General features: G+C 35.3%; 1 protein-coding gene across 1 annotated transcript; it reads left to right on the forward strand.

Annotated features, from left to right (window-relative positions):
• The first annotated feature begins 15,981 nt into the window (after positions 1-15,981).
• Positions 15,982-20,993, forward strand: LOC107827568 (small ribosomal subunit protein uS5c-like). The gene is made up of 2 exons (XM_075234915.1): positions 15,982-16,389; positions 20,606-20,993. Exons 1-2 carry the CDS (start codon positions 16,100-16,102, stop codon positions 20,853-20,855), a joined length of 540 nt encoding a protein of 179 aa, XP_075091016.1. The 5' UTR covers positions 15,982-16,099; the 3' UTR covers positions 20,856-20,993.
• Positions 20,994-21,252: the final 259 nt, after the last annotated feature.

Here is a 21,252-nt window from a genome sequence, read left to right on the forward strand (position 1 = left end):
CGCATGAAGTTAATGACACCATGTCCTTAACATTTACACTGCACATATGAAGTTAAGGACATGATATCCTAAAGTTTAGCAGCAGAAGGTGCAAATACATGACACTTTGTCCTAAATATTTACACAATATTCATGAAGTTAATGACACCATGTCCTTAATATTTACACAATACCTATGTCTAGCACAGGGGTATTTTTGTCCGGCGGGTAAAAAATTATTAAGCATTGGCTAAAGAGTAAATACATTTAAAACAGTTGCTAAAAAGTAAAGACATCTCTAATCAGTGGCTATATGTGCACTTCCCCCTCATTTCTTCTAAGACTACATACACTGATTACAAGAGGCCCAAAGCGTAGTAAACTAAGTAAAAATGGGTAGAAATAGCGTGGTATAGCCACTTTTTAAAGTGGTATTTACTTTTTAGCCAGTGTTTTTAATGTTGAGCAAAAATAGCCACTACTCTATTAAAATTGATACGAAAAGTCTTTTTTACCCTTTCTTCATGAGTGATGTGTAAATATTAAGGACACTATGTCCTTAACATTTACATTGCACACATGAAGTTAATGACACCATGTCCTTAACATTTACAATTACACAACACGTATGAAGCTAAGGACACCATGTCCTTAATATTTACACATCATTCGTGAAGTTAAGGACATTATGTCCTTAACATTTACATTGCACACATGAAGTTAAGGACACCATGTCCTTAACATTTACACTGCACATATGAAGTTAAGGACATCATGTCCTTAACATTTACACTGCACATATGAAGTTAAGGACACCACGTCCTTAACATTTACACTGCACATTTGAAGTTAAGGACATGATGTCCTAAAGTTTAACAACAGGATGTGCAAATACAAGTTAAGGACATTATGTCTTTAACATTTACATTGCATACATGAAGTTAAGGACAACATGTCCTTAACATTTACACTATACATATGAAGTTAAGGACATGATGTTCTAAAGTTTAACAACCGAAGTTGCAAATACAAGTTAATGATATTATGTCCTTAACATTTACATTGCAAACATGAAGTTAAGGACATGGTGTCCTTAACATTTACACTGCACATATGAAGTTAAGGACACCATGTCCTAAAGTTTAGCAGCAGAAGGTGCAAATACAAGACATTTTGTCCTAAATATTTAAACAACATTCATGAAGTTAAGGACACCATGTCCTTAATATTTACACAACACATATGTCTAGCACATGGGGTATTTTTGTCCGGCGGGTAAAAATTTATTAAGCACTGGCTAAAGAGTAAATACATTTAAAACAGTGGCTAAAAAGTAAAAATATCTCTAATCAGTGGCTATCTGTGCACTTCCCCCTAAAAATGGCGTGTGGTAGCCACTAAATAAGGTGTTGTTTATTTTTTATCCACCAATTCTAATGTTGAGCAAAAATAGCCACTACTCTATTAAAATTAATATGAAAAGATATTTTTACCCTTTCTTCTATTTTTTTTATTCCCAAACCCTTCCTTTATACGCTTCTCTCATTTAAGTTCAAAGCCAAAATTTCATAGGCAAAATTTTGCTCCCTCAATATCGTTCCTACATGCAACTCTCTTCTCTCGATTGAAGTTCAGAGCCAAAATTTCATAAGCAAAATTTCGCTCCCTCAATATCGTTCCTGCCCAGCCCACAACAATTCTCTGCGTATACTTTGTCCAACTTAATCTCTTCTCCTTTGTCATCTTCTCTGCAACGAACCAGCGTACTGGTATGTTTTCAATTTTGCTTTTATGCATTTTTCTTTTTGTATATCTCTAATCGTGATCAATGCTGTATTTGTCATCAAGTATGTGTGAAATATCCAAAATAATGATTATAACTTGATTCGCTGAGGAATAAGGTGCAGATTTTTGTGAGAAAGTTATTGAGAACTTTTTGGTATTGAAATTTGTTTGTGGTTCAATCAATATATTGATTATGTAAGGACATTTCAGAAAAATAGTCCTAAGGATTTGTAAGCTAACTGTGTTTAGGAATTTTAGTTAACTGTGCTTCTATTAAAGATGCATCTAATTAGGTCCTGGATTTTAGTTTTTTAGTTTAAATATTAAGGATATTTCAGAAAAATAGTCCTACGAATTTGTAAGTAATTTGAGTTAATTGTGCTTCTATTAAAGATGCATCTAATTAGGTCCTGGATTTAGAAGATGCATCTAATTAGGTCCTGGATTTTAGTTTTTTAGTTTAAATATTAAGGACATTTCAGAAAAATAGTCCTAAGAATTTGTAAGCTAATTTTAGTTAATTGTTCTTCTATTAAAGATGCATCTAATTAGGTCCCGGATTTTAGTTTTTTAGTTTAAATATTAAGGACATTTTAGAAAAATAGTCCTAAGAATTTGTAAGCTAATTTTAGTTTATTGTTCTTCTATTAAAGATGCATCTACTTAGGTCCCGGATTTTAGTTTTGTAGTTTAATTATTAAGGACATTTCAGAAAAATAGTCCTAAGAATTTGTAAGCTAATTTTAGTTTATTGTTCTTCTATTAAAGATGCATCTACTTAGGTCCCGGATTTTAGTTTTGTAGTTTAAATATTAAGGACATTTCAGAAAAATAGTCCTAATATTTACGTTCTATTTCCATCTTTGTAGTGTGCTAATGGAAGGAGATCGTGTTTTCAAGTTTGATGATTGGCGTAATTCGATGAGCTATTGGAAAAGAGATTTTCAGTATAAGGAAACAATAAAAAGTTTCTTGTCGAACACGCAATAGAAGAAGTTGAGGGATGGTGTTTTCGGAAACTTTTTCCGATTACAAGGTGTGAAGTTATGTGGTAGACTTATTCATTGTGTGTTGCTTTCAGAAATTATAAGCAATGACTCGCATTCAATGACATTCAAGGTTTTTGATCATGAAGTAAAGTTTACACGTGAAGCATTCCAGATAATTACTGGGTTGAAATGTTCTTCTTCAGTGGACTTCAAAGTTTTACGTGAAAGAGAGAATAGGCTTTCGAAAGTCTACTTCCCTGGAAAAGATAGAATCGAGTTAGGCGATTTGTGGCACTTTATTACCAGTCACCCATAGGGTACAACTGCATCATTTGTAGGCAGCCATGACGATACGGTGAAGTTGGCAACAATTTATTTTGTTGAATCTGTGTTGATGGGGAAGCGCAAGAATTGGAATGTGTCTGAGCGGGTAATAAAAATCGTAGATGACGATGAACTCTGCTCTTCTTTCAATTGGGTCTCTCTTTGTTATAAAAAGTTACTAAAATCATTGAAGAGCTGCTTGAAGTCCAAACAAAATACTTCAGACAATGAGAATGAGAAAGAGAAAGAGAAAGATAAAGAGAAGGACAATTATACTATACTTGGCTTCCCTTTCGCCTTCTATGTTTGGATTATGGAAGTATTCCCAATTTTTCAGGAAAAATAATTTGTTAACTTCAGAGAATGTGGGTTCCCTCGGATGCTATGTTATTCATATATGAAATCTCCACATTATGACACCCTATGTAAAAAGTACTTCCATAATGAAAAAGTAAGTTAACAGGATTACTTGCTATTTTTTTGTTTATGTATTTTAGTTCTGAATACTTACGTTTTTTTTCCTTATATAATAGTTGTATCAGTTGCTCGAGATGGTACCATTTCTTTCTTCTGAAGTAGATGCGAAGCCCACTAGTGTCATGTGCCATTGTCTCAAGATCAAAGTTCAATGCCTTCAACACAATTTGATGAAGTCTTGCTTAAGGAAATTGTTAACGTAGGGTTTCTGTCTTTGAATACCATTAGTTTTTTATTTGCTTATTTTTGCTTAAGAGACTTTTTTGTTTTTATGGTTTTTGATTCAGAGATTACCAGAGAAGTTCAAAAAGGATATGGAGATAGAATGTACTAGAATACATCAAAAAATAGCTTTATTAGAAAAAAGGATTCAAAATGACATCAAGGTAGTATCCTTAATTTCTGTGCTTGTAACTCTAAGTTAAGGACACCATGTCCTTAATTTTTGAGCTTGTAACTCTCAGTTTAGGACTACATGTCCTTAACTTTTTAACTTGTAACTCTAAGTTCAGGACTACATGTCCTTATTTTTTGAACTTGGAACTCTAAGTTAAGGACTGCATGTCCTTAATTTCTGTGCTTGTAACTCTAAGTTAAGGACCAAGTGTCCTTAATTTGTGATCTTGTAACTTGAAGTTTAGGACTACCTGTCCTTAACTTTTTAACTTGTAACTCTAAGTTCAGGACTACATGTCCTTTACTTTTTAACTTGTAACTCTAAGTTCAGGACTACATGTCCTTAATTTCTGTGTTTGTAACTCTAAGTTAAGGACCAAGTGTCCTTAATTTGTGAGCTTGTAACTTGAAGTTTAGGACTACCTGTCCTTAACTTCTTAACTTGTAACTCTAAGTTCAGGACTACATGTCCTTAACTTTTTAACTTGTAGCTCTAAGTTCAGGACTACATGTCCTTAACTTTTTAGCTTGTAACTCTAAGTTCAGGACTACCTGTCCTTAACTTTTTAACTTGTAACTCTAAGTTCAGGACTACATGTCCTTAACTTTATAACTTGTAACTCTAAATTCAGGACTACATGTCCTTATTTTTTTAACTTGGAACTCTAAGTTCATGACTACCTGTCCTTAATTTCTGTGCTTGTAACTTGAAGTTTAGGACTATTTGTCCTTAACTTTTTAACTTGTAACTCTAAGTTCAGGACTACATGTCCTTAATTTCTGTGCTTGTAACTCTAAGTTAAAGACCAAGTGTCCTTAATTTGTGAGCTTGTAACTTGAAGCTTAGGACTACCTGTCCTTAACTTTTTAACTTATAACTCTAAGTTCAGGACTACATGTCCTTAACTTTTTAACTTGTAACTCTAAGTTCAGGACTACCTGTCGTTAACTTTTTAACTTGTAACTCTAAGTTCAGGACTACATGTCCTTAACTTTATAACTTCTAACTCTAAGTTCAGGACTACATGTCTTTATGTTTTTTAAGTTGGAACTCTAAGTTCAGGACTACCTGTCCTTAATTTCTGTGCTTGTAACTTGAAGTTTAGGACTATTTGTCCTTAACTTTTTAACTTGTAACTCTAAGTTCAGGACTACATGTCCTTATTTTTTGAACTTGGAACTCTAAGTTCAGGACTATATGTCCTTAATTTCTGTTCTTGTAACTCTAAGTTAAGGAACACTTGTCCTTAATTTTGAGCTTGTACCTCTATGTTAATGACCAATGTCCGTAACTTATAAGCAGCTAACATTCTGATTCTTATTTTAAATACTATCTCACAGGCTTTAAAGAAAAACCTAGGATCAAAGATTGATACTTTTATAAAGCTTCTTGATAAACCTCATGAAAGGACCATAGAGTGAGAACCTAGTGTTCCAATTAGCAAAGATGCAGTTGATGATCAATGTGATGATATAGATGTGCATGTAGAAGATCATTATGAAAGCGATTATAGAGATGCGCATCTAGAGGATGAAACTGATATTGGCATCGAAATTGGGAAAGGTTAGATACAGTTTTTGAATTTGTTATCATTGAAATTTATATTCAATAGCATAATACATATAAACTTTTTTGTGATTACAAATGTGTGTAGAATCTTTTGATGGAGTGCAAGTTTAAGATGGAATGGAATGTCAAGACCAGGAAAATCCAAAAGAGACAAGTGTAACATACATAATTTGTAAATCTGGAGTGCAATCTCAGGATTTAGAAAATCCATTGGGAACAAGTATAAATAAGATTGTATGCAAATGTGTTGAAAAAATATATGATCTATCTACACCTCTCTCACTTAAAGAGAAATTTGGAAATCCAAATGATGCCAATCAAGGTTAGATGGAATTTTCATGACATGTTGAATGTTAGTTTTAGTAAACTATTAGTAACAAGTATTAATTGTAAATATTACAGAATCTTTTGAAACTGCAAGGAAAGAAGATGGAGTGGACTATCAAGATGATGAAATTTCAAAAGAGAGAAGTGGAGAACAATCTCAAGACATAGAAAATACCCAAGGAACAAGCATAAGTGAGATTGTTTGCAAATGTATAGAAGGAACGTATGATATCTCTACACCTCTCTCTCTTACAGACAATATTGGAAGCCAAAGAAATGCTAGTCAAGATAATGATTTAACTGGCATGATCTTGACAGTTGCAAAAGGTTAGACGAATTTTTTTTTCATATTATACATGTTTGTTTTAATCAAAGATTAGTAACAAGTACTAATTGTGTTAGCTCCTATAAATATTTTTCAGAATCTTGTGAACTTGCAATCGAAAAACATGGAGAACAGTTGCAAGATAAAGAAAATGCAAGCAATATGTCAGCACCATTGTCTGTTAAAGAAATACAAGAAGGCAGCGTGGCCAAACACATGTATTGATTGTGTTCTTAATATTATATTCATAATTCAAATTGTCAGGACATTTCAAAAATTATGTCCTTAGTTTTTGTCTCTTCATTTGACAATTCATAGAATTGACGACTTGCAGCAAACTAATATATATGTAGTGTTGCTTGCAGAGCAAATAAAAAATGAAGCCGCTAACCAATATACTAGGAAAAGGAAGAGAGATAGTATTGGTTTTGATGGTCCATCATTTGCTATTCTTACTCCTACTCCTCCGACTACACAAATGAGCATTGATGAGGGTTTGTCTATGGAGGTTGAAGGAAATGTTGAAGAAGAGCTTGGTCGAGGGAAAAGGATTAAGAAGCTTAGTTGGCAATTGAAATCTCCTTTTGAACAGAAAAGAAAAAGAGGAACATCGATGGCGCACAATAAAAATACTCCTAAGTATACAAGCTGGATAAAATCAAAATATACTCGTACATGTATTTTTCATTATGCCAAAGATAATTAAAACTTATTGAAGAAATTCATTGGGTGGTTGGGCAAGGAGAAAAGGAAAGGTCGCAAAAAAGTGTAAGTCCCAAAATGTATTCATTATTTCTTAATTGCTTACATTTGTGTCTTGAACTTATAATTTTAAATTCAGGACTAAGTGTATTGAGCTTCCAACTCTAACTTCATGACTAAATGTCCTAAATTTTTGAGCTTGTAACTCTAAGTTAAGGATTAAGTCTCCTTAACTTTTGAGATTTTAAGTCTAAATTCAGGACTAAGTGCCCTTAACTTTTTAACTTGTAACTGTAAGTTAAGGACTACCTGTCCTTAATTTTTGAATTTGCAACTCTAACTTCAGGACCAAGTGTCCTTAATTTTTGAACTCCCACTCTAAGTTCAAGACCAATTGTCCTTAACTTATGAGCTTGTTACTTTAAGTTCAGGACTTTAATTTATGAGCTTGTAAGTCTAAGTTCAGGACCAAGTGTCCTTAACTTTTGAACTTGTAACTGTAAGTTAAGGACTACCTGTCCTTAATTTTTGAATTTGCAACTCTAACTTTAGGACCAAGTGTTCTTAGTTTTTGAACTTCCACTCTAAGTTCAGGAACAATTGTCCTTAACTTATGAGCTTGTTACTCTAAGTTCATAACTAATTGTCCTTTAATCTATGAGCTAGTAAGTCTAAGTTCAGGACCAAGTGTCCTTAACTTTTGAACTTGTAACTGTAAGTTAAGGACTACATGTCCTTAATTTTTGAATTTGCAACTCTAACTTCAGGACTAAGGGTCCTTAATTTTTGAACTTTCACTCTAAGTTCAGGACTAATTGTCCTTAACTTATGAGCTTGTTACTCTAAGTTCATGACTAATTATCCTTTAATTTATGAGCTAGTAAGTCTAAGTTCAGGACCAAGTGTCCATAACTTTGGAACTTGTAACTGTAAGTTAAGGACTACATGTCCTTAATTTTTGAATTTGCAACTCTAACTTCACGACCAAGTATCCTTAATTTTTGAACTTCCACTCTAAGTTCAGGACCAATTGTCCTTAACTTTTGAGCTTGTTACTCTAAGTTCATGACTAATTGTCCTTTAATTTATGAGTTAGTAAGTCTAAGTTCAGGACCAAGTGTCCTTAACTTTTGAACTTGTAACTGTAAGTTAAGGACACCCTGTCCTTAATTTTTGAATTTGCAACTCTAACTTTAGGACCAAGTGTCCTTAATTTTTGCACTTCCACTCTAAGTTCAGGATCAATTGTCCTTAACTTATGAGCTTGTTACTCTAAGTTCAGGACTTTAATTTATGAGCTTGTAAGTCCAAGTTCAGGACCAAGTGTCCTTAACTTTTAAAGTTGTAACTGTAAGTTAAGGACTACCTGTCCTTAAATTTTGAATTTGCAAATCTAACTTCAAGACCAAGTGTCCTTAATTTTTGAACTTCCACTCTAAGTTCAGGACCAATTGTCCTTAACTTATGAGCTTGTTACTCTAAGTTCATGACTAATTGTCCTTTAATTTATGAGCTAGTAAGTCTAAGTTCAGGACCAAGTGTCCTTAACTTTTGAACTTGTAACTGTAAGTTAAGGACTACATGTCCTTAATTTTTGAATTTGCAACTCTAACTTCAGGACCAAGTGTCCTTAATTTTTGAACTTCCACTCTAAGTTCAGGACCAATTGTCCTTAACTTATGAGCTTGTTACTCTAAGTTCATGACTAATTGTCCTTTAATTTATGAGCTAGTAAGTCTAAGTTCAGGACCAAGTGTCCTTAACTTTTGAACTTGTAACTGTAAGTTAATGACTACATGTCCTTAATTTTTGAATTTGCAACTCTAACTTCAGGACCAAGTGTCCTTAATTTTTGAACTTCCACTCTAAGTTCAGGACCAATTGTCCTTAACTTATGAGCTTGTTACTCTAAGTTCATGACTAATTGTCCTTTAATTTATGAGCTAGTAAGTCTAAGTTCAGGACCAAGTGTCCTTAACTTTTGAACTTGTAACTGTAAGTTAAGGACATCCTGTCCTTAATTTTTGAATTTACAACTCTAACTTCAGGACCAAGTGTCCTTAATTTTTGCACTTCCACTCTAAGTTCAGGATCAATTGTCCTTAACTTATGAGCTTGTTACTCTAAGTTCAGGACTTTAATTTATGAGCTTGTAAGTCCAAGTTCAGGACCAAGTGTCCTTAACTTTTGAACTTGTAACTGTAAGTTAAGGACTACCTGTCCTTAAATTTTGAATTTGCAACTCTAACTTCAGGACCGAGTGTCCTTAATTTTTGAACTTCCATTCTAAGTTCAGGACCAATTGTCCTTAACTTATGAGCTTGTTACTCTAAGTTCATGACTAATTATATAAAGACATCCTGTCCTTAATTTTTGAATTTGCAACTTTAACTTTAGGACCAAGTGTCCTTAATTTTTGCACTTCCACTCTAAGTTCAGGATCAATTGTCCTTAACTTATGAGCTTGTTACTCTAAGTTCAGGACTTTAATTTATGAGCTTGTAAGTCCAAGTTCAGGACCAAGTGTCCTTAACTTTTGAACTTGTAACTGTAAGTTAAGGACTACCTGTCCTTGAATTTTGAATTTGCAACTCTAACTTCAGGACCAAGTGTCCTTAACTTATGACCTTGTTACTGTAAGTTCAGGATCAAGTGTCCTTAATTAGGAATTGAGGACTAACTTATAAACTTTCTTACTTTGATATTTTCAAAATTTTCAGGGGACAAACTAATATATATGCTGAGGATAATGGTGTGAGAAAGAATCCATATAAATTGTACCATCAAAAAATCAGTAAAAAAATATTCTTCGTTGAGCCTGCAGATAGTAGCTTTGTACTTGATGATAAGCTTTGATAATTCACAAGGCATTTGTTTTCTTTCTTCTTAATTTATTGTTTTTTAATTATTTTTGACTGATGGATTTTTTTTCTTTTTTTGCCTTTTTATGAAGCATATTGACAATGCCCTGTATTATTTGAGAAGAAGGAATGCTACCACCCTTGCGCCCATCCTTTTCATTGCACAACTACAGATATACTTTTTGATAACTATATGCTAATTGTGTATAAGGATTTCAATAAAGATGCTTCAGATTTGTTTTGGTGTGATGATAATCAGTTGGTTCTCACACCATATGTGTGGGGTGACAATCGTAGATGTGGAATTGCTTGGGCAGAGGTTGACAAAATATTTTTTCCATGTCGGCTTCCTTTAGAAGATAATGATCTTGTAACACATTTTCTTTTGGGGGTATTGGACTTGAATGAGAGAAAGATTGATGTGTACGATTCCATATATAGTGAGCCATATGAGCAAGGAATGAAACACATTGAAATGTATGCACGCATGATCCCCCACTTGCTAAAGTTCTTACAGTTTGAGAAAAATCACAAGTCTTTTGGAAATGCATTCAACAAATTTGATATTCAGTGGCAAATATCACCACACCAAACTGGATCGTACGTGTTGTCATTTGCTATATAATTTATATGTACTTTAGATTTATTTTATTAAAGATATTGTTTAATTGACTCCATATTTTTCTTAGGACTGATTGTGGTGCATTCCTAATCAAGTATGTGGAGTTGTTGATGATGGGAAAGGATGTGGAGAAATTCCAACCTGAGGACATATCAAACTTCAGACTTGCAGCAAATCTTTGGGCACATGGAGAGTGGAAAAGAAATTCTGATTTTGATACATTACTAGAAAGTGTCAGCGACGACTATGATAGTGAAAATGACTGATTTGTTGAAGGATGAAAATAATATTCAGGACATATTTTTCTGAAATGTCCTGAACTTCTGGAAATCTAGATAATAATCTGAGATTTTCAGAAGTTAAGGACATTTTAGAAATTTATGTCCTTAATATTAGATTCATACTTGAAATTTTCAGGACTTGTAAAAGATTATGTCCTTAAGTTTTACTTGTACCAATCTCATTTTAAAAATAAAGATATAGCAAGTTGCAGGCATCAAATTATATAAAGAAAAGGACTTTCTTGTTTACTTAGGGCAAGAATAAAATCCCATAAACAATAATTGGTCCGACAAAGGTAAATTGAACTCCCAGAAAAAGAAAAAGAAACAAAGAGCACGTAATTGCAAAGAAACTTTAAAAATTCAGGACATCTTTTATATAACCATCTGCTAATGTTTACTTGCTCAAATAAAAACAATCTAAATGAATCCAATTTATAGCAAAAACTTAAAAGAGTAGATAAACATAAGTTGATATATCTATTATTCTCTATGCTTCCTTGAAAATGGATGGACTGCCGAAGAATATATACAAGATGTTCTATTATGACCAATTCTTCTGCAACGACCACATTTGAATGTTATTTTTGATGATTCAGTAGCTGGAATATGCCTTTTCTTCTGCCTTCTACCTGGCGGGACTTTGAAATCTGAAGGTTTAATAATTTATGACTTAACACTCTCTGGTACAATCCAAGAATCCGTATGTCCTACAGGATGTATTTGTCTTTCATATGTTTTCAGCCAAGATTCCTTTAAGTACCAGTCCGAGCAGAAATTGGACTTCTTGATGTTTCTCTTCTCGATAGCTGCAATTGCATGTATACATGGTAATTCATCAAATTAAAACTGAAAACAATCACATGTTCTTTTGTTTAAGTCCACCAAGAAAGTAATTCCTTCTTCCTCAACTCTAGAACGCCATGAATCAACAGGGAAGACCTTCAAAGTTGAAAAACTATAAGTTAGTACATTATGTTAAATTATCATTAAAATAATAAGCTTAAGTAAGAACATAATACTTACATTTAAAGTAAAAGTTAAATCTATATTTTTCTTCAATTCCTCTTCTACCCAACAAGAAACGTCATAAAAAGTTCCTTCTGCTTCATTTCTTCTTTCATAAAGCCAACGTTGTAGCTAATAGCACATAATTTATTAACTCAACTATGTTTGTTGTGAGCATGTCATATCTTCGTCGTGGACTACAAGAACATACCCACCTTTCCGGTGGTTCTTCCATCAAGTAGTCAAAAGTCTTCTTATCAACTTTTGCTATATCTGACATGTATAGATCAAATTTTTTGCGCCTGTATACTCTTGCAGCACTTTGAAAAATTTTTATGACCTCACTTTTCACTTTCCTTCGCTTTAGGTTCTGCTCCAAATGATAGATACAAATCCCATGGTGGCTTTTAGGATATACCTTTGCAATGCCATGTGCAATAGATTGATGCCTGTCCGACAAAAAAATTAAATTGTCACGGCTCCCAATTGCATTGCGAAGCTCACTAAAGTACCACTCATAGGAATTGTTATTTTCAGATTCTGCACTTCCAAAGGCTAGTGGGAATATTTGGTTATTTGCATCCTTTGAAACTGAAATCATTTAAACACCATGATATTTTGACTTCAAAAAAGTTGCATCAACAGCAGTCACTGATCTACAATGATTTCAACCAGCTATTGATGATCCATATGCAAAAAACATATAAAGAAACCTGAAAATACAGTTTAACAGAAGGTTAAAAATACAGGACACCAAATCCTTAACATTTACACTGCACACATCAAAGTTAAAGACATCTTGTCCTTTAATATTTTCAGTGCACACATCAAAGTTAAGGACACAATGTCCTTAACATTTTCAGTGTACACATCAAAGTTAAGGAGAACTTGTCCTTAACTTTTATGCACACATCAAAGTTAAGGACACCATGTCCTTAACTTTTACAATGCACACATCAAAGTTAAGGACACCATGTCCTTAACTTTTACAATGCATACATCAAAGTTAAGGACGCCATGTCCTTAACATTTTCACTGCACACATCAAAGTTAAGGACACCATGTCCTTAACATTTTCACTGTACACATCAAAGTTAAGGACACCACGTCCTTAACATTTTCACAGCACACATCAAAGTTAAGGACACCATCTCGTTAACTTTTTTACTGCACACATCAAAGTTGAGGACACCATGTCGTTAACATTTTTACTGCACATAGCAAAGTTAAGGACACAATGTCCTTAACTTTTTCACTGTACACATCAAAGTTAAGGACACCATGTCCTTAACTTTTACAATGCACACATCAAAGTTAAGGACACCATGTCCTTAACTTTTTCATTGCACACATCCAAGCTAAGGACACCATGTCCTTAGCTTTTTCACTGCACACATCAAAGTTAAGGACACCATGTCCTTAATATTTTCATTGCACATATCCAAGTTAAGGACACCATATCCTAAAGTCTATAAAACAGACTAATAAACTCTTTTTGATTGTTTACTTGTTGTTGTCGTCTATCTTTATGTTAGTGTATGTTCCTGGATTTTTACTTTTCATCATATACAAGTATGAAGACAATAATTCATAATTCTCTTTAGGAGTTCCTCTTATTAAAGCTGAAGCACGTTGAATAGCACGCCACGCCTTGTGATAACCAATGTCTAGTCCATGCAATTTTTGCATTTCTGCCATGACAAAGGCTGGTGTAACTTCAAACCTTGGGTCTCGAAGATTGTCGATAATGTAACCACTAATCAACTTTGAAGTTGCATGCCTTTGATCAGCTTTCATAGTGTTAACTGAGCAGTCATGATTTTTCTCAATCTTTACTATCTTGAATAGTGTTGAATCTTTAATTCTGAAAGCACGCACACACCACCCACACCTATCATCATTGCATTTCAATGAATATCTTGTTGAGCTTGATCTAACAACCTTGAATTCAAAATGTCCTTTAATTGCTATATTAGAAAAACAGTTAATTATACTCTTCTTTTTGTCAAATATTGATCTCACTTTTATTTCATCCAACGAAGCATTTTCTCTTAATCTCGTAGTTGGGGATTCTTTTTGTTTCGAATTTGAGCTTTGTCTAGTTAGTTGAGTAAAGGTTTTTTAAGCAACTTTTTCTATCACCGGTGCACTCTCTAAGACTTGAATACCCAAATCTTGTTCGTTGTCAATCTCTATAATGCTTTGTCCTTCTACTTGAATAGAATCAAATGTTTGAAGCACCTCTTTAGTTATTGGTTGAGCTTCAACCACATCTATTTCCATTATCTGTTGGCATTTGTCTTGATTGTCTTGTTGAGTTTCTGTATTGACATGTTCAAAGGTGCTTGTAGAATCAAAAACTTTTTCCAAAATATCAACAATGAAACGACAGCCCTTGAAGAGTGAATGACTTTTTAGTAACTCTATACATGTGTGAAGATCTATATCTTTGGATACAAGCATTCCCTTGCTTGTTCCCAGATTGATATCAAACCATATCATTGCTTCAAACTTGTCTCTATCCAATTCAATAACTTCAAAGACCTGGTTAATGAAATCTTCAAATCGAATTGCCTCAGGTACTAGAACAAGCTTTGTTTGATGATCAAGATACTTATAGTCTGCAGTCCATCTACCATTAAAAGCAACTTTAATACATATTGTATCCATCCTGCAAGTCAAGAAAATGGGAAATTCAGGACATATTTATACAACAATCGTGAAGTTAAGGACAAGATGTCCTACACTTTATCAATACAAGTTGCAAAACACAGGACACTATGTCCTTAATATTTAGAAAAATAGTCATGAAGTTAAGGATATCATGTCCTAAACTTTATCAATACAAGTTGCAAATACAGGACACTATGTCCTTAATATTTACACAGTAGCCATGAAGTTAAGGACATCATGTCCTAAACTTTATTAGTATAGGTTGCAAAAACAGTAGTCATGAAGTTAAGGACATCATGTCCTAAACTTTATCAGTACAAGTTGCAAAAACAGGACACTATGTCCTTAACTTTGATGTGTGCAGTCAAAATGTTAAGGACATGGTGTCCTTAACTTGGATGTGTGCATTGTAAAAGTTAAGGACATGATGTCCTTAACTTTGATGTGTGCATTGTTAAAGTTAAGGACAAGTTGTCCTTAACTTTGATGTGTGCAGTATAAATATTAAGGACAAGCTATCCTTAACTTTGATGTGTGCAGTGAAAATGTTAAGTACATGGTGTCCTTCACTTTGATGTGTGCAGTAAAAATGTTAAGGACATGGTGTCCTTAATATTTAGAACAACAACCATGAAGTTAAGGACATCGTGTCCTTAACTTTATTAATACAATTTGCAAATACAGGACACTATGTCCTTAATATTTAGAACAACAGTCATGAAGTTAAGGACATCATGTCCTTAAATTTATTAATACAAGTTGCAAAACACAGGACACTTTATCCTTAATATTTTTTAGAACAACAGTCATGTTAAGGACACCAAATCCTTAACATTATGTCCTCAATATTTACAGAACAATCACAGAGTTAAGGACGCGATGTCCTTAACGTTATCAATATAGAAAAGAAAAAAAATCAAATTCCTAGCATCTTATTCTTCAGTAACGAAATAAAAATCCACAAAAACACACAAAAGCATATAGAGATATCTGAAAATTTAGAACTTACTGTAATTTTATGGTGAATTTTGGACGAGAAAGTTGAATTCTGAACTTAGACAAAAAGTTTGAAATCGGAAGAGAAACTTCTGCAATTTTGGACGATCACAACAATTCTCTGCACGTAAGTTTGCACGTAAGTTTGAGCTGCTGCTGATCGTGAATAAGGACCGTATATATCAGCGAAATCCTATATAACAGAAGGGTATTTTTGTCCGGGTGGGTAAAAGTTTATTAAAGCAGTGGCTAAAGACTAAATATATTTAAAACAGTGGCTTAAAAGTAAATACATGTGTTATTACTGGCTATCTGTGCACATCGCCCGTCAACTAATCCTATCTCAACTCAGCCCATCTTACCACTTGGAAGTTAAGGATAAGAAGATTACATTTCTTCCACTGTACTTCGCCATTAACACAAGACGAGATAATGACAACAGTATCTGCTTCGCTCTCCACCTTCTTTTCCCTCTCTCTATACAACCCCTTCTCGCTTTTCACCCTTTCAATCCCAATCATTCTTCCTCCCTAAACCCATCCACCTATTAAAACTCAAGCCCATAACAGCCAGTTCCACAACCGTCGAAACCACTTTCTTTGACAACACAGACCCAGAAGAAATTTCCACTTTTGACCCTCCAGAACGCCCTGAAGACTTCATAGAACCACCCTTTTTCGACGATGGCCCCTTAGAATCTGAAGACGACATTGCAAAAGCTTATGAAGAGTTGTATGGGCCAGCTTACAGTGGAGAGACTTTCCTTGGGAATGATATTTATACAATGGACTCTAAGGTGAAAAAGACAACTGGGTTTGGGAAAACTAAGAAAGAGAAGGCCAAAGATGGGTTTGATGATAGAGTGGTGCAAGTGAGGAGAGTTACTAAGGTTGTTAAAGGTGGGAAGCAATTGCATTTTAGAGCAATTGTGGTTGTGGGTGATAAGAAAGGGCAAGTGGGTGTTGGAGTTGGTAAGGCTAAAGAGGTGATTGCTGCTGTCCAAAAGTCCGCTGTTAATGCTAGGAGGAATATCATTACTGTCCCTATGACTAAGTACTTGACTTTCCCCCACAGGTAAATTTTGCTAACTTTTAAATATGTATGTTCTTTCGCTAGTAAATGTTGGGTTTTGACATAAATATAGAATCTTCTGTAGTTTTCAGCTAGTTTGGAGGCTTGGAATTCCAATCCTAAATTGAGCTAGATGGTGCAATTTTTGGGTTTGTAGCTTCGAGTTATTACTGTAGAAACAGAAATTCCACAAGTGTCTATTCAATGCATTTTACCACCAAATCTTATAGTCTAGTGGTATTGGCAGGAGGGTTTTATACAATAGGAATGAGTTCGATTTTGATTGTCCTTTTTTTCTTCCCCTAAGTAATACTTAATTGTTAACCTAAACAAAATGTGTTTTAGTTCTGGCACCTTGAGGATATTAGTTGAGATGGTTAATGGTTATTTTTGAAGCAATAGTGGGACTGGGTTCTCCGAAACTTCCTATGGATAAAATCATGACGTTTGGGTTCTCCAAGATGATGAGTGGATGGTTGAGACATAGACTAATAACATAGAGATCTCATGTTTGCATACCATTTATAACACTCAGCGTGAGCCCATCTTCTCTAGCCTTCGTAGGCATAATTACTGGAACTTGTGTTTATGGGCTGTAGCGGGTGCCAATGAATTAGTTGCGGTGCAGGAATTGCATACCTAAGTCCCACTGTCTTTAAAAAAATATTTGAGGTCTATTTTATGCATTTCTGCAATTCAAGAAGGGCAGAGAGCTACTGAAGTCCTACTTTGCTATGATAGAATATAAGCAACTTCTCACCCTTATAAGGTTGGGGGTGTGGCGTATCAGCTTCTTATCTGCTTCCCTTGCCATTTGAGTTCCTTCTGAGGGTCAAATTGTTGCTAATAGTTCTGCTTCCAGCCTCAGGGCTTAGGTAGTATAGTGCAGGACGAATCCGAATTGTGCTGGTAATCAAGTCTGGTATTTGTAATGCAAAAGTGAACCATGTCTGGTATTTAGGTGGAGAAGGATAGAGGGGTAGAGGGAGTAGGGAGGGGACATTATATTGAGTTTCATAGCTGGAGGCAACAGATTTCTCGGTACTGGATCTGCAGTAATATATGAGAAATGATTTTTGCATAGATTGGTCATTGCGCTATGGAGATGGGGTTGCATCAGGGATCTGCCCTTAGCCCGTTTTTGTTTGCCTTAGCGTTGGATGTGCTGACGCGACACATACAAGGGAGGGTGCTATGGTGTATGTTATTTGCTGATGACATAGTACTGATTGACGATAGTGTTATCAAAGGCGTAAAGCGCAAAAAAGCTCTAAGGCCCATTGGAGCTTTAAGCGCAAAGCACAAATAAAGCGTGGGCTTTAATGAAAAAATGCGCAACTGGAGAAAAAGTAAAAATATGTATATGTAGTTTAAGACTAATAATTATAAGTATGAATAAGAAATAACAAGAAAATTATGATAAAGTAAAATATCAATTATTTAGTGTTGCCTTTTCAGGATTACATTCATTGGCAAGGAAAAGTATGCCTTAGAGCCTTGATGCGACACTGAAGCACCCGTAAAGCGAAGCAAAGCGCTCAACATGTTTTGAGCCTCGCTTTAGGGTTTAAGCGCGCCTTTGACAACACTGATTGACGAGACACGAGGGGGTGTTAATGCTAGGTTAGAAGTGTGGCGACAGACGCTGGAGTCCAAAGGTTTTAGGTTGAGTAGGTCAAAAACTGAATACTTAGAGTGCAAGTTCAGCGACGAGAGGTATGAAGAAGAATTGGAAGTAAAGATTGATACTCAAGTCATTCCCAAAAGAGATAGTTTTAAGTATCTTGGGTCTATAATCCAAGGCGACTGGAAGATTGACGAGGATGTTACTCACCGCATTGGAGCGGGTTGGATGAGATGGAGGCTAGCTTCGGGGGTTTTATGCGACAAGAATGTGCCGCCTAGACTTAAGGGCAAATTCTACAAGGTGGTGGTTAGACCGGCTATGTTGTATGGAGCTGAAATGAGGATGTTGAGATGGATGTGTGGACATACCAGGAAAGACAAGATTAGGAATGAAGTTATTAGGGACAAGGTGGGAAAGATAAGATTAAGAATGAAGCTATTAGGGACAGAGTGAGAATGGTATCCGTGAAAGACAAGTTGCGGGAATCGACGCTGCAATGGTTTGGGCATGTGAGGAGGAGAGACATAGATGCCCCGGTCAGGAGATGTGAGAGGTTGAACATGGCGGGCTTAAGGAAAGGTAGGGGTAGGCCAAAGAAATATTGGGAAGAGGTGATTAGGCAGGACATGTCAGTGCTTCACCTAACCGAGGACATGACTAGCGATAAGAAGGTGTGGAGGTCGAGGATTAAGGTGGTGAGTTGATAGGTAGTTGTGACTTCCTCCTAGGTTTACCAGTAGTACTAGTAGTATCCTTGTTGTTGGTTGAGAGATACTTTCTTTTAGATTGTTAGTGTATCTGGTACTTAGCTACCACGTCACACTGTTGTTTTTTTAAAACTGCTACTGGAAATTGTTACTTCCTAACTGTTACTATTTGATGCTACTTTTTCTCCTCTTGTACTGGAAATTGTTGCTCCCTGATTGTTACTATTTGATGCTACTTTTCCCCCCCCTTTTTCTTATTGTCTTTTGTCTCCCTCTTCCCCCTCTTTCTTTCTCCCCCCTTTCTTTCTTCCCCCTCTTTCTTCTTCTTCTTCTTCTTCCCTTATATTACTTGCCACCTTTTCTTGAGCCAAGGGTCTATCGGAAACAGCCTCTCTACCTTTCCAGGTAGGGGTAAGGTCTGCATACACACTACCCTCCCTAGACCCCACATGTGAAATTATACTGGGTTTTTTGTTGTTGTTGTTGTTGGTCATTGCGCCATAAACCTGTGTAATCATAACTTGACATGGTCACAGGCTTTTACTAAGATAAAGTCACCAATTTTACTTGTGCCCCTTGACCTTACACATAACCAATTACTGGAATTATGAAGGATTTTCTAGATCAGTAGTAGGTGGTGCTTGTCATGGATATACTTGATTACCGAGAATTTTAGCACGAAAGGTAAAGCGTGCGGATGTAATACAATTATGGTACACAGGACATGATGATCTGATATTTGATTACGAGTGATCCTATTAAGCTCCTAAAGTAATTCAACGTAGGCATAATTCCAGTTATTGGTTATGTTTAACGTCAAGGGGCACAACTAAAATTGGTATCTAGCATTTTGAACCCTGGTCTCTCGTGATTTTCACCGGGCAACATCGTGGCTTGTAGAATGACATACTAAATATGTTCTACTTAAGCATCTGAACATAATCTAGTTTATTTTTGTCATAAGGAACCTCTTATTTTGTTGACTATATATGTCAAATTGAGATATGCACAAATTTGTGTTTTTGTGTCTATTTCTTTTCGTTGATTTAATAGATAACAAGAAATCTACATGTACCCCAATATTTCATGTGTCTAAAATGTGTGAGATTCTCTAGATTTTAGCTAGCTCGTCGATCAGTCTGATAAGTATATAAATTGGTCATCAGTGATTCTAGCCTATGCATCTGAAAGAGATTAATCTGATCTGTCCTCACTTTTATTAAGAAACATGTTAATGACTTAGCAGTTAGCAGTACTGCTATGTTTAATACTTTTGAAGACTGGCTATATATGTTAGGATGTGTACTGACTGTAGAGCTGTGATTTCTTGTCGTGATTATCCCAGCACATCTGTCGCTAAATCTGGAGGAATGAAATGGTAGGCCTTGAGAGGATTGAATACGATAGATAATTAAGTCTTTTATTTTCTGTTCCTCTTTAATTGATTGTCATCCTAATGAGAAAAAACTGATTTGTCTAAAGGTTCCACCACATCTTGCCTTGAGGAATATCTTATGGTAGTATTTGCCTTGACATGTATGTAGTTCCGAAAACGTTAATAGAATTATGCACCTCATTTCGTGAAAGAATTATCTCGCGATGGGAATCCGAGTGTGATTTAGTAGTCAAAGAAGTGGGGGAAACCATGGAAGAATAAGATTCAAATTCCAACAGAGACAAAGAGAAAAAAACGCTAGATGATTTCTTTCTATTTGCATAAATTTTCGTGGTACAGTTACCCAATGCATGTACTAATTGGAGGTAACATGTATCCGTCGAGATGCAAGCAAGTTGGCTTGGATACCACCATTATCCAAAAAGAGAAAGAATCATCTTGTTATTGTTAATAACATAGGGATAACATTGCTGACCAACTTAATTGCAGATCTGAGGGAGACTTTGGAGCAGCAAGGGTGATGCTTAGACCAGTAGCCCCTGGTACTGGAGTTATTGCTGGTGGTGTTGTGCGGATTGTTCTCGAAATGGCTGGCGTTGAGAATGCCTTGGGTAAGCAATTTGGGAGTAACAATGCCCTCAACAATGCAAGAGCCACTGTTGTAGCTGTTCAACAAATGAGGCAATTTAGTGAAGTTGCTCAAGACCGTGGGATTCCTATGGAAGAACTATGGAAATGAAGAGTTTCTGTTGCTTTGATTTGTATCTTACAAGATTTTTGTAGATTTCAACTGGGATAGCTGCAGTGTACCTTTTAATTTTTCTGCAAGTGTTATTTGTTAATTTTGATGTAAATTTCAAAATGCAGCCTTCTCGAACACGATGTATATAAAATTTCACAGTAGTTCTGGCTAAGGCTGTCCAACGGGACGGGCCGTCCCGTCCCGTCCCGCGTCCCGTCCCACTTAATTCTAAACGGGATGGGCCCATGTTAAATGGGACACGGGATGGCCATTTCGTCCCGTTTGTTCCGTCCTATTTCGTCCCGTCCTGTGCTCCAATTGCAAAAATAGTTATTCCCAATGGCCAAAAACGTCTATAATTGGCCTCCACCCTCCCTCCCCTCAAAAAAAAAAA

The sequence above is a fragment of the Nicotiana tabacum genome, chromosome 17 (assembly GCF_000715075.1).
Source record: "Nicotiana tabacum cultivar K326 chromosome 17, ASM71507v2, whole genome shotgun sequence".
Taxonomy (NCBI): domain Eukaryota; kingdom Viridiplantae; phylum Streptophyta; class Magnoliopsida; order Solanales; family Solanaceae; genus Nicotiana; species Nicotiana tabacum.